Consider the following 14,045-nt stretch of genomic DNA (forward strand, 5'->3'; position numbering starts at 1 on the left):
AGGAAACAATGGTCTCCTTCACACAGGTCCTGTGTATAGCTGGAGAGCTGTTTCATAACTTCTAAATACCCAGCAATCCCACTGATTTTCTTTGGTTTGGGGCGTGAACACTGTTGAAAGTTTCACAGTTTACTAGAAAAATATTAAGCTAAAGGCACAGAGCAGTAGAGCCAGTCTAGGAAGAGCAGGACTGAGCGTAAAAGGACTAGGTGAGGAGCAGATTTATCTAGTAATCCAGCCTAAGAAGAAGTGATCATTACTTTTGCCCTTCTCACTAAAACAGCTGTGGTAGAATTGAGAGCAGTATCTATCATTCAGACTACTGTCACCATTGTTTCTGACTATTTAAGTAGCTCCTGTCTAAACAGGAGCTCAGAAAGGAGCTGCAACAATGAACAGACTGTAAACTTCTTTGTGCTGCATGTCCTGAAACGCATATAGTTAGTGAAATAGCCAGTTATGTCCAAAAGAAAGGTAGATTTCCCAGATCAGCCCTACTGTTTTTAATACATATTTCATTGTCTGTAAAATAGATGCTATTGAGAATGAGCGGGCTTTTTCTGGGCATTCACAACATTGTTAATGCTCCAAAGTAGAAGGAGAAAGTTGGCACCAAGCTTAGAGGTGAAATAAAGGAGCCCAGAGAGAATTTTATTCCCTTTGGGAATCTACATAACGAAATGGTACTGAAGAATTTGGTTGAGTTAAGCAGGCTTAGAGTTCAGCTATTCCTACTGCAATCTTATCTGTCAGTGTGGAATATTTTGCTGCCAGAAGTCACCAATAAATATAATATTGCTATTCTAATGAAAAATATCAATAATCTCTCTTTCTCACTTTCACACACAAAGATACTGCTTGGCCAGAACATTAGCTAATATAAATTCAGATTAGTGCCAAAGAAGCTATGATATATTACAGAGTGAGATTCTGGCTCAAAACTATTACATTTATATATATTTATATATGTTTATATATATGTATATATGTATATGTGCCCCTTTGTGCCCCTGTGAATGACTAATATTTCCATAAATGGTATCTCTGGGTGGGCCTCCTGCTAATCCTGGTGATTCTTACAGTGGGTTGATGATTTAGTCTGCATCACTCGAGCTCTGTATGTCTTCTGGTTTCCAAGATACGATGGAGACTTGATGGTGAAGGCCACTGCCAAATCCTAACAAACTGCTCAAGTATGAGAGACCTTTTCCCATTTCCTTCTTTTCCTTTTTCCATTGTGCAGTTCTAAGCCACTGGTCTCATTTCCCATGCTAAGTTGTTGCAGATCACTCAAGCTTTCACTACTTCTCTCTTGTTGACTTTTTCTCCTGTTTTTTCAACATCAGCCAACCTCATCATTTCTCATTCTTTCCCTGAGTCTCTGCTGGATATAGTTTTTCTCTCCCAGCCTGCCCTTCTGTCACCCATGAGCTATCTGACCATTTATCTCAGCCCTTGTTCTGTCTCAGATCACTCACACTCAGATTTTGCATTAAAAGTCTGAGAAAGGGTTGAAATTTAGGTTAGTTTAGGAGCATCTTTAGATGCTTTAGGAGCATCTTTAGATGAAGAAGGGCACTTTTGGTTAGTGTATGAAGCTTATACCCAAAGCCATTGACCCAGAGAGGAGTTTGAGATTATAGATTGCAAGATGGAAAGAAAGCTGAGCAAACCAGATCAAATTTCATATGGAAATGAACATGCAGCCTGTTGTGCATGTGTAGGAAGACTGAAGCCTTTCTCAGAGACAACTCTTAACATCCTTTTCTCTTGAGACGGATCCGAAGTGGGAGCCATCAATGTACAACTCTAGCTCTAGTACATCTTTCATAATTCTCTTGTTCCTTACATATAGTCAAAGACTATAAGAAGACTTCATTGTTAAATAATATATATATATATAATGTCATATCTCTTTTTGTCTCTTTCTCTTGCATTCTCTCTTTTTTTACCCCTCCTCATTTAGGCTGTAAGAGAAAAGTTGGAGCCAGATGATGCTTTGATGTATGAAGAAGACCTGGATGATGAAGACGGTGTTGAAGCAGAATTTGAGGAAACGATGAAATTAAAACTGCTGCGTAGAATCGCCTCCCTAGCATCCAAACTGAGGGAGTTTATTGGCAACATGATAACCACCACTGGAAAAGTTGTTGTTACAATTTTACTTGGTTCAGCAGGTTGGTGCATTTGAAAAATTTCCTCCAGAGCCCATTAGATTATGCATTTAACAAATGAGTTTTCAGCGCTCTGGCACCTGCGGGAATAACAATGGAAATTTTTAAGGGAAAAGAAATTGCTGCTGATTTTATTTAAATTAACTTTTTGGCAGGCATTGGAATACGCTGAGTTGCTTATTTTTTTTTTTGTGCTACTACGACTACGTGGACCTATCATTCCATATATGACTTTTACATTTTCTGTTATAACCAAATGGTGAGTGGTTGCATATTATAAGTGACAATAACATGAATTTATAGGTTTGGTACTGTCAGTTCCAAGTGTAAAAAGGAACTGTATTTGCATAGCCTTTAAAAAAAAGAGAGAATGAAAGAGAGAGAGAAAGGGAGAAAGAAAGAGAGAGAAAGAGAAAGGCAGAGAAAGAGAAGGAAGGAAAGGAAAGAGAGAAAGAAAGAAAGAAAAGTGATTAATAGGTGAACCACGCAGGGTGTAACGAAAGTGATATCAGACTTCACAATGATTTTTGATGTGACTTCAATGTTGGTTGGTAGAAGTAGCTTTTTTGATATGATACAGTAACATTGTATATAACATTTTCTTTAGTAATACATAATCAGCTACAGAGAGAAAAGAAGCACACAAAATTGTTGTTGGTTGTAGTAAATTAATTGAACATACGTTCCTGCAGTTGTAAATTAGTATTTATCTGCCTACTGTGGTGTTTGAACAGGATCCCTACATATGAAGTATAAGTGTATACGTAACACAGAAGTATGCTGGAATATAAAATATAAAAAGGTGGTATACAAGTGTGTTAGATGACAAGGACAGGACTGATGTGGATTTTTTGGTAAGGCAGGCTCTTTCACTAATGCAAACTCGTCTGACAGCCCTACACGTAGCCAAATTCAAAGTAATAAATCTAAAAAGGGGAAAAAATAGGCTATGTGGATCACTGTGGAGAATGACATCAGGGAAGGGAGATGCCATGAAAAAGAATGGCTAACAGGTATAGGCAAATGAAAATTATTTCAGTGCCTTTCTTAAGTTGCATGAGTATAAACAAAACATAACCCATGGAGGACGAAGCAGAAGTATCACACACAAGTGGTAGGAGGCATTTTCTTCAGGGTGGCATTGGGCAACTTGTCTGCGTAATTCCAAAACACACTGAGGACTGGGAGGTGTTCAAAGGAAAGTTACAAAAAGAGCTTGAGGTCTGGGAAGCCTATATTCCAGAGAGAGACCTCAAGCTTAATTAGTTAAATACTTCCTTATTCACTGTGCCAAGAAAAAAATATATATATATATACGAATGATGGTTTGATTGCAGTCTTAAAGTACTGACAAGGGTACAAAGAACCTACATATTTGTGGCAGACATTTAATCTAGCAGAAGTTATAATGTGATCCAATAGTTAAAACAATTTGAGACCGGAAATAAATTTTGAATTTTTCACAGCCAGAGTAATTTGCCATTATAAACAACTTATTTACGGATATCGCATATTCTCCTTCTCCTAAAGTGTTTAAATTAAGTCAAAGTATCTCTTTGAAGGAAGAAAAGATATAGCTATAGGCTTGAGGCAGAAATTACTGGGTAAAATTGTATATCCTGCGTTACTGAGACAGTCAGAATAGATGATCCCTGCGGTTCTGTCATGCTTTTAAAACTGCAAGCCTATGGAAAAGCCAGCAGATTATATGCCAGAGCAGAAACAAACACCCTAGGCTAAAGACATGGTCTGAAGCATGATGTAAAAGGTTGCAAGAATGAAACTCAAGCAAATTTACCATGGGTAAGGATCCTTATAGTACACATTTTGCCTAGCATCCCATGCTTGTGGCCAGCTTTTGACAATTTCTGCCATTAAATTCCAGAGTGAAGCCCCCTGCCTTCTGAGACCCTTTCTGTCCCCTGCTGCCTTGCAAGGACTTGCAAGGACTCTGCTCCATAAAGGCTGGGGACAGAAATGTTTGGGGCTACCATTTGGGCATGTCATGTCTGTCAGGGACTGATCCTGACCCCTGGAGCACACACAGCAAAGGTAGCTGTGGCCATACCGGAGCCACGGGGCACCGGGAACCTGCAGATCTGTCCTGAAGGAAGGCAGCGTTCAGATGCACTAGTAAAGAAGTTAAAAATAAGTGGGGGCAGCCATCCCTACATAGTTCTCTTAGCTTCAGTACTGTTACTTCAGTGACAGCACTAAACTGCTAAGCTGGATGTAAGCTGTCTATATCATTTTCTCCTGGTTTCCACTCCTGGACGTGTATATCTTTCGTGCTTCATCATTTCTTTTGTGGGATACATACAGAGCATCGGATCTCCTTCACCAATCAGACATTTTCACAAGTGAAATACTCTTGTTACTTGTGTAAGAGCAAAATCAATATACATAGGTAAGACAGCAGAGTACTTTTCATATGCAAATTACAAGTTTCTATGAGTTAAAAAGTCAAAAGAATAAAAAATCTACTGAATATTTTCTAGATACCTTTTATTTTCAGTATATGTATCAGTTTTTTTTCATTTTTAATAACTCAAGATATCTCAAGATTTATATGACAAGGCTTTTCACTGTTCATCCATCATGCAATTTTAGCATCTTGTACTTGCAGTTCATTTTGAAATCCAATATGCCAGTGCTCTCAGGCACAGTGTCTCCATTGGCTGGCCTTGCGGCCACATTTCTGGCTTTCTCCATGCTTTGCAAAACATCTTTACAAATGTGAGAGAAGATTTCATCTTGGAGCAACAAAGGTACAGAATAAGTGAATCAAGAAAAAAAAAAAAAAAAGAAAAAGATCCTTTTAGTCTCCCAGCTAACAGCAGTCTTAAGAGCTAATTCTAATAATTAGCATAAACCTAACTAGATTAAGTTGTTTAATACGCTTGTCAGACAGAAGTATTAACTAAATGCTGGTGTTTCCCACACTTTTCCAACCCTTCACATTTTTGTTTGACAGGTATGATGGTGCCATCTTTGACCTCAGCTGTGTATTTCATTGTATTTTTGGGCCTGTGCACATGGTGGTCCTGTTGCCAAGTATTTGATCCGCTGATATTCAGCTGTCTGTGTGTATTAATGGCTATATTCAGTGCGGGGCACATAATTGGACTTTATCTGTACCAGCTACAGTTCTTCCAGGAAGTTGTTCCACCAAAAGATTTCTACGCCAGGTGAGAGAAATCCCTTTCTTGTTTAGTTGTGGACATATGATGCAATGCTCTGTTACCACATGTCGATGCGGATGGTCTTCCACATAATGCTTTGACAAGTTTTCTGTGTAACTTTGGGAAACATCATGTTCAGTCTTTGAAGAGTGGAAGCAAAACAGGCTGAATATTTTGGATGATACAATGGTGACAGTCCTGTCTGGGCAATTGTATACAGAGGGCTGGGGCAGGTTAGGAGGGCAAGGTGATTTTATTATTATTATTTTATATTTTTTTTATTTTTTATTTTAGTGAGGCTCAAATGTGAGTGAGAAGGATTTGACTAAGACAGGAGATAAAGGAAGCCAGTGGCAGTATTGATGCAAAGGCAGTGTATGCATGTACATTTTTGTTAGAGGAAAAGAAATATTCTGAGGTCTAACATAGTAGTGTCTTAACTGAGGCAAAATGAATGTGTGGCACCATCCTTGTGTGCAGAGACTGAGGGCTGCTGTGGTACTTCATCTGCTGTGCATAATACTAGACTGTTAATATAAAAATTCTCTGTGGTCATGCAGAACATGCTGATCTTATGTTCATACCAACAGCTGCATCACTTCTGGGTCAAAAAGCAAATTAATTTCTAGTTACTGCCGCAGTAAATATTGAATGGATGTGACTTTGCCGACCCTTTAATTTTTTTATGTGCTTTTATACTGAAGTCTAAAAGAAGATGAAGTAATGGATGTGTTTTATTCCTTACTATTTTTTTTCCTGCTGAATTATGACTGCAAATTGTTTTAATGGTATGTGTTTATAGTCCTGTAGTGTTTCCTTAAATTAAATTAAGTATAAAACTTATTTTTATTTCTAGTAAGCCTATTGTTCCTTATAAGTATTATAAGTTGAAAGTGAAGGGATATCAGACGTACCGGGGTGAATCAATTAATGATTTATATCTCAGTGTACTTCATTAAGAGCAGTAAAAATGAGCTGCTTAGCTACAGTAGTTGGTACTTTAATATTTATTTTGAAATTTTATTTAGTACAGATTAATAAATGTGTGTTCTGTCATGTTGGAATTGCTGACTGGAGGAGGCTGATTTTGGAGGGCATAGCATTACCTGGAAAATCAGAAAAGGTCTACTTCGTTTACGTTCTTTTGTGCCACCTAGAGGTCAATATAGGAGAATGGATGATTTCTAGCAGTTCTGAGTTGCTAAAATATTCACAACTTCCCTAAAATCTTCATGTTACTTTCTCTGTGTATTAATAAAGAAACAAAAATTCTTATCTATCTACATATGAAGTTATCATCTCATAATGTTTTATCACCAGACAGCAGTAAAACTTTATCTGGAGAGGAAGTATGTTTCACAACATTTTTGCTATAAAAAATCTTCAGATGCATCATTTGTAAAAGTTCTTTTCTTCATTTTAATATTTTTGTTATTAATTTTAACTTCCTTTAATTTTCAATTAATTTAGTCTCAAGCTTAGTTCCTATGTTAGGTTATTTTTGTAAATTTTACAGATTATGATTAAATTTCATTCAGTGAAAATATAGCACTTTGTATTAGTCACTATTTTTTGAAATGAGAAGTAAGATTGCAAAAAAATTATCTTCACTGAAGCACCTTCAGAGTGTGGATAAAAAAAATTCTCATGTTGGGCTTTGGAACATTTATTGATCTTGCTAGTTTTTGTAAGCAAAAATCATGTAATCTTATTGTTGACTTCCTCTTGAAATGGTACTGTTGTGTACTGTCTTTTATACATATAACATGAAGAACTGATGTTCTAAATTACATAGGAAATTGTATTGGAACGTGACTTCAACAGGAGGTGTAGTGATTATATTCTTTCTTTACTCGTGGTTTGTGTGCGAATTTTCTTTGATCTGCTTTTAGGGAGAGGTGATTGAAGAGCATCAAGACAGGTGTTACCAGTGCTTGGAGGTTGCAAATCTGAGTGTCAGAAAAGCCACTAATAAGGTTTTTAATGATTAGAGTAGGACTCGGATGTAAGCAGAGGCTGGAGGAGAGGAAAATGAGAGACACATACTGGAATGGTACAGAAAAAGTATTTTAGCATTTCTCATCCTAGAAGAAATTTGATACCTTGCTATTTTATCTACCATCTTGGTTTAAAGTGAAGCTAAATATTCAGAGTTCCCTTTAATGTTAGTGGGTGGCTTTCATGGGTAAATTATATGCTGAGAAAAGAATCTGATTCTCAGTATTTTTCTCTGCTATTCTCACCCAGAACATGCTATTGCCTGTTTTTTGCAAAAGGAGAACAAAAGATTGTTCTTATACTTAGCTGTATGAACTCTCCTTATTTAGTTGAAAAATATTCACTGTATGCAAAAATTTGCAACAGGTACATGTAATTGCATGTGTTAGCTTTAGGGCCATTATAAATAGACCTTTATCTGTAAATGAAGGGGAAAGGAAACATAAAGAAGGGCTTTTATTTCTCTGGGAAGTTTTGAGGGCTTGTCCCCCAGGCTAAACTCTCCTCGGATGCGAAGACAGATGTGAAAATTACTGCTGTTGGGCTATTGGTGTATATTTTTTCTCTTTGCAGAGCATAAGGCTAAGATTGGTATTTCTGGGTTTGAGATCTCAGGTTTGTAAGAAATGTGCAAGTTGTTTCTGCTCCACAAAAAAAGTGTTGTCTCTGAATACTTATGCATTCAGTTCACCACTGTGTCGATTGATTTCAGACTAGATTGTTAAATTATACGTAAACAAGCTGGAAAATTCTCAAGTTAATATTTTCCAGCTTAGGTTTGCATCATGCTTGTGCTGCTTCTTCCTTTTAAAAATGCTTCCACTCAAAATTCAGCAGTTGTGACTGCAAGAAGTGACTGAACAGTGTCACCAGAGGAAAGTAGTTTTCTTGAAAGGGGGTGGTCTGAAATAAAACCAGGGAAATATATCCCCTCTGGTGAACTTAGATGTTTTGCCCTGGAACCTTATGGGATTCTGTAAGCAAACTACCTCCACCGCTGCCCTGCAATAGGATATTGTGATAACACAGCCCTATGTATTTGCCTTATTGCTGTTATCAAACGTAAAGACACTGATCTTCTTCTACAAAGTTTGAAATCTACTATAGTGACTTTCTGGTTTTGCTATGGACATACAGAAATGACATAAGCACAAACACACACTTAAATGCCATCCAGTGTGCAATGGAGTCTGCAGATTGAAGAATATATAGGGTACTGAAAATCTGAAGTATAGCCGATGTGTCAGGGATAGGCACACTAGTGGTGAGCTTTTATGAAGCTTCCTCTGCTGCTTACAGTCTTTCTTCTGCAGACCAGCCCATAGTAGAGAAGTGAGTAGCTGTCATTCAAGGCAATGCCCTGACTGCCTTGGAAAGAGTGGTCCTAAATGGCTCAGGGGGACTGGTGTCAATAAGGCCAAATTGGCCTCTCCGTTAGGTGTTATCTAGTTGCTTAAGTTAACACTGGTTATATGCTAACCCACCTCTGCCAAATAAAGTGTTCGCGCTCCTTCTGTATCCCCATTTAAAATATTGACCTTCTGTGTTGACTTGCTGCTCTGTTGCCGATTGGTGATTTGCAGAGGTGGGAAAACAATAGCAAGAAGCATCCATATAAAACAAAATTCTGAAAATATCACATTTCTGCCATAAAATTCATTTCACCTGATTTAATAAAAACAAGTCAATGAGCTAAAATGACTTTGGAAATTATGTACACGGTGTTACAGCCTGAAAAAATATGCAATAATGTTTGCCATTTTTCAGATTGCTGCCTCCTTTCTTCCTGATGATGTTTATTTTGGCAAAAAGGATGTAATTAGGGCAATGATAAGGCCTTGCCAACATGAAGAAATAAGATCAGTGCAGTGGTATGAAGTTTATCCTGAGTTAGTAAAGTTATTCCTGTCCAAAACTTTGTTTGTGAGTGTGTTTGTTTCAAGATCCAGTAATCAGATGTAAGTTAAAACCTATGTTCTTTCTTAGAGTTTTAGATCTGTCTTACATGGTGTTTAGTTTTCAGGCAAGTAATGTTTGAAAAAGTAAAAATGGTGTCATCTGTGGGAAGTCATCACGCTTATGAAGTGAGGCAAACCTGGAAGTCCAGGGAGTGTCAGCCACTTGACAGTAGGACATTACTTCACAACTTCTTTAAGTGAATGGGAATTTGGAATTACACAGCTGATAGCTTCATTGCAATCTGAATGGGAAAGTCTAATCTAAGGCTGTCTTTTCAACAGGAAATTTTGTTCTGAAGGGTGCCTATAAATCTCTTCAAGGAGAGGATTTTTAAATAGGGTTTGTGGTGATGATTAGTAACAAGCTTTGGTAAGACAGAGTGTTTGAAGTTCATTTATGTATCTTATATTAAGCTGCCCTTTGGCTGGGACAGCTTTTGTGCCTTCTGACTGATTTTTTTTCAGTCACTTACCACCATGGCACTACAACACCCACTGCAAGTGCACAGACCTCTGGAGACGTGCAGTACAAGGATACTGCTCTGCCCTTGTTCCATTTCCATCTTCCTCTGTCAGCAAAGGCACACTTTGTGCTTGCAGAGTGAGTTCCAAACCATGGCGTGCTGGCCACTGCTTTTGTCACTCTGATTGGTTTGGGTTTGAGAACAAGGATTTCTCTCTTGCAGAACTTAGCTAATCGATGTTATTCTTATGAGAGTTTTGCAGCTGAATTTCATATTAGCTATGTAATGCACCACAGCATAGGAGACTGTTAATACCACTTAGAAGGCTTTAGTTTATGTGCTTTCTTAGAGCTTTATCTTCAGTTTCATTATCTGTATATTTTTTAATTATCTTGCAAAGGAATTGAATGATTCTGTTAACAGCTTAGAAATGCAAGTTCAGATTACTGTTGACAAAAGACAGCAATCATCCTTGCTATTATTGTAATCACTTTCTAAACTATGAGGTAGCCCAGGGCAAGTGCAGCTCTGAATTGTGTGATTCTGCAAAGGATGTTTTATCCAAGGTTTTTGTGCACTATACAAAGCAAGTTTCTCAATATAATGTTAGAAAACACTTCTGTACTACACAGTAAACAGTCCATTTTCTATCAGCTGAACCTTTAGAGTCCTCATTATAATATAATTTCATATTAACTACCTAATAATCTATATCTGGTGTCCAAAAATATTCAAAGACTGCCACAGTTGAGACAATCTTTCCCATGTGTTTGCTTTTGTTTAATGTGGGATGGGTACGTTCACTAGCCTTTCCTTTGGTAGGAGCATTTGTCTCCTCTCTACAGGGATACTATTTTTTTCAAAAAGAAAAAGAGCTTAGATTTTCATAAGATTGAGAAAACTGTTACTTTTTTGTCAGATATAATTGAAGCTGACCAGATTTCATTAGGAAAAGGTCATATATAAAAGCCCTTGTGCATGGGCAGCGCAACTGCACAAACTTTATTTCTGAAAACCAGACTCCAATCTCATGAGCAACCATGGCAGATAACAATGAGTGGACAGTTGAGACTGTTCGTTACAACAAAGTAGAGCAATACAACAGGATTAAGATGGGGAAAAAATCAGAACAAGAACAAGAAAGCTTGGAGGAGGAGATCTGTAACAGTTCTTGATGGCTTCAATTTATAATGAAATCTATTTTAAATATACACAAGATAAACTATATCTTAAAATCTGAAAAATTGTTGCTATTGCTGTTACTCAATTAATGTAGCTACATAAAGAGGGTTTTTAGGTAAGTTCAAGTTGAAAACTGGGACATCCTCTAGGGAAACTTTTTTGGAGTTGCTTATTTTTTATTTTTTATTTTAAGCTAGGTTTTCAGCTGATGCCATTTCTTTTTGATTGGTAAAGAAGACCACATAACCCAGTTTCAGTCAGTGTAGTGACCAGGGTCTTTGTCTTAAAATATTCCCACGAATCATACCCTGGATTTCTGAATTCAGATTTTTATTTACTGGAACAGTAAGAACTGGGGGTGTTTTGGAAGGTGGAGATGCTTTACATTCTTCCCGTGGACCCAGACAGACAGGCATAATGTGGAATGAGTGGACTTAATGGGAGTCCTAGGGAAGTGGGAAAGTTCTCTATGACCTGGAGCATTTCCATTTCGACAGTCAGTTGCTGATGGAGGCAGAAACAGAATACTAGGAAAAAATAGCTGCTCTTAAAGCACTTGAAGCCAAGTGCTGAAACTCATTATTATATCTTCATTTATGCCTGCCCTGCCTGTTATCTGCCCTCCCTCCCAATGAAAGCCCAAGCCCATTTGGTTAACATGAAAAAAAGAAGGGACAAGGAGTACTGTCTTAGATTTAGGCAGCTCTGAGGAATCATTTATATTTGTTCCCATAAATTTCATTGTTATAATGCTTCAGATGTCTGTCACTCACAGAAAATTTTCACAATGTGTCCATGGGAAAACCTTGGGAAAATGAGTTATTCTTCTACAAGTAAAAAATACAGTTTATAAAAATAAAATAAAAATAAAAAAGGGAGGGTGCAAACTTTTGCTAAATCCCCAAGTAAAAAGTCAATTACCGCTCACCTTCAGAAGCACTTTTCATTATGAACTACCTGAACTGTAGTTCAGAATAGGAAAAAGTGAAATCTCAGCCATACAGACGTGATGGTTCTCTGTTAATTAGCAATGCAGGAGACCCATGGTGGGGGTAATCCTGACTGCACAGTGAAAGGTGCTGCAGTCCTGCTCCTCTCTGTGCTCTTGCAGCTAGAGGCAGTCCCACTTGGAGCTTCCACTGTCCTGCTGCTGTGCATCGCTGCCTGGCTCAGCTGCAGGCTGAGCTAGTGAATTGCAAAGAAATCCCATCAACGGCATAGCAATTTTGCTGATTTGGAGATTTTACAGCAGAGTTCACCCATCTTTACACATAACAAAATCTGTGAGGTTCAAAGCTCATTTTGTTTCATAAAACCCATTTAATTTTCATGTCAGATTTTCTTTCTTTTAAAGAAGGTGAAGGATGCAAACCCATAGCAAGGGGACAGTTCTGTAGCATGTATCATATGTCTGATTTACTCCTCCACACATTTGGTTTCCTGACTGCAATACAAGCTTCACAGTACAGGTTACCTCTTGGCTTTTGACCCCCTCTGCTCCTCTGAAGATACCAGGGAGCCCAGCACATGCAGACCCCTCTCAGAAGGGATCCCCATAGGAAGAGTCTGTCCAAAGTGTGTTTAAAGGTCGACTGGCTTTAAAACTGCAAACAGCATTTTCATCTAAAAGGCTGGGGACTATAGGTTCATTTTCACATAGTTCAATAACTGGTTTTAAAGCTGTCTTTTGTATTCAGTGATCTAGTTAACATCTTCTTTATGCTGTTTCATTACTTGTTGAATGCGATTTATGAACATGAAACAGTGTTGCCACCCTTGATCCCATTCACTTCAACAGATGAAGTTAGCAGTATTTCTCTTCAGTCTCTTCTCACCAGAAATTACAAGGTTTTCATCCCTATGCTCATGGGCTGTGCAAATTCCCCATGAGGCTTTGAACTTTGAATGGGCTGTCTAGCCCCTACTTCACTGAACAAGGAAGGTAAATAAAATGGCAAGTGAAGTTGCATAAACCTAGTGAAGAAATTTTATTTTTATTGATAGCTAGTAACAACAGGCTGCTCTGAAATAGGTGGATTAGCAATACTATCCTCTACATCATTTACAGGACACCTATAGCCAGGGATGATGAGTCGTTACCTGAAGTAATGACAGCACAGCAAAAGAGTTGCAAATAAGAGTTAAAAAAAGGAATAATGGAAAATTCATAGGAAGTCTTCTAAACTTCTCCATTAAGTTTGTTTCGTCTTCCTATGAGGAAGAAGTACTGGTTCCTAACATACCTTAATATTCTTTCATTCCTTTTCAGTGTTTTACTTCACTGGAACAGGCTGGTGTGGGTTATATCAAAAACTGCTCAAGGTGACTGACAAAGAAAGGGTCCTATTTACTGAATCTGGCTCAGGATTTCATTTCAAAATTATCTTTTTACGAGACTGAAAAATAATTTAATTTTTGCCTGTTCTGAGTTTCTCACTGTTAGCCGTCCCAATAGTACTGTCTAGAAAATCCAAATGCAACAGGAGAACCACTGGTGGTGTTCCCAGTCAGGTGCAGCAAGAAAGTCTTGGAGGTATTGCAAACCTGCTCAGTCCTGTGAGATTTCCAGCTTCGTGTCTGCCACACAGGCACTCAGAGGTTCATCCAAAATGAGTTCACCTCTTTCAGTGCTTATTCAGAAGAAAATCCTTGGAGATTTGCTTATTAGTGGGCATGTAATAGATGTGCATGCTGTGCTTGCTTTATAGCAGAGTTGTACTCAGCATTGAGTTAAAATTGTTAGCTCAGTTTTTGGTGGAAGTCCAGTAGTGACAACAGGGAAATCAGTGTAAACTTACCAGTTTTACTAGGGAGAATTTGTAGCCCTTGCTGATTTTCACTTGGTTATTAATACCCATCTCTTTTCAGTGCATACCATAGTTCCTTAAAATCAGCAAATTCTTGTTTGTGCCAGGATTTACGGCATGTCTGAAACTCTCTAGGAAAAGCAACAGATGAACTAGTAAGTAGACTGCAGAAATTTTTCTGGCAGTCTGTGCAGTGGCTCTCCATCCTCACAGTGGAGCCGTTGGCATTCACCGTAACTCTTGCCCCACACCAAGTGCCAAATTCAGCCTCAGTAGAAGC

General features: G+C 38.0%; 1 protein-coding gene across 4 annotated transcripts in view; it reads left to right on the forward strand.

The window, feature by feature from the left end:
• PIEZO2 (piezo type mechanosensitive ion channel component 2) overlaps window positions 1-14,045 on the forward strand; it is a 313,186-nt gene that overhangs the window by 182,303 nt on the left and 116,838 nt on the right. For all 4 annotated transcript variants that reach the window (XM_066992758.1, XM_048077088.2, XM_066992759.1 and 1 more), the window contains exons 6-7: window positions 1,967-2,177; window positions 5,149-5,362. In XM_066992758.1, coding sequence (XP_066848859.1) covers window positions 1,967-2,177; window positions 5,149-5,362 — 425 coding nt within the window. The remainder of the gene's footprint in view (window positions 1-1,966; window positions 2,178-5,148; window positions 5,363-14,045) is intronic.

The sequence above is a fragment of the Anser cygnoides genome, chromosome 2 (assembly GCF_040182565.1).
Source record: "Anser cygnoides isolate HZ-2024a breed goose chromosome 2, Taihu_goose_T2T_genome, whole genome shotgun sequence".
In the NCBI taxonomy this organism is placed as follows: Eukaryota; Metazoa; Chordata; class Aves; order Anseriformes; family Anatidae; genus Anser; species Anser cygnoides.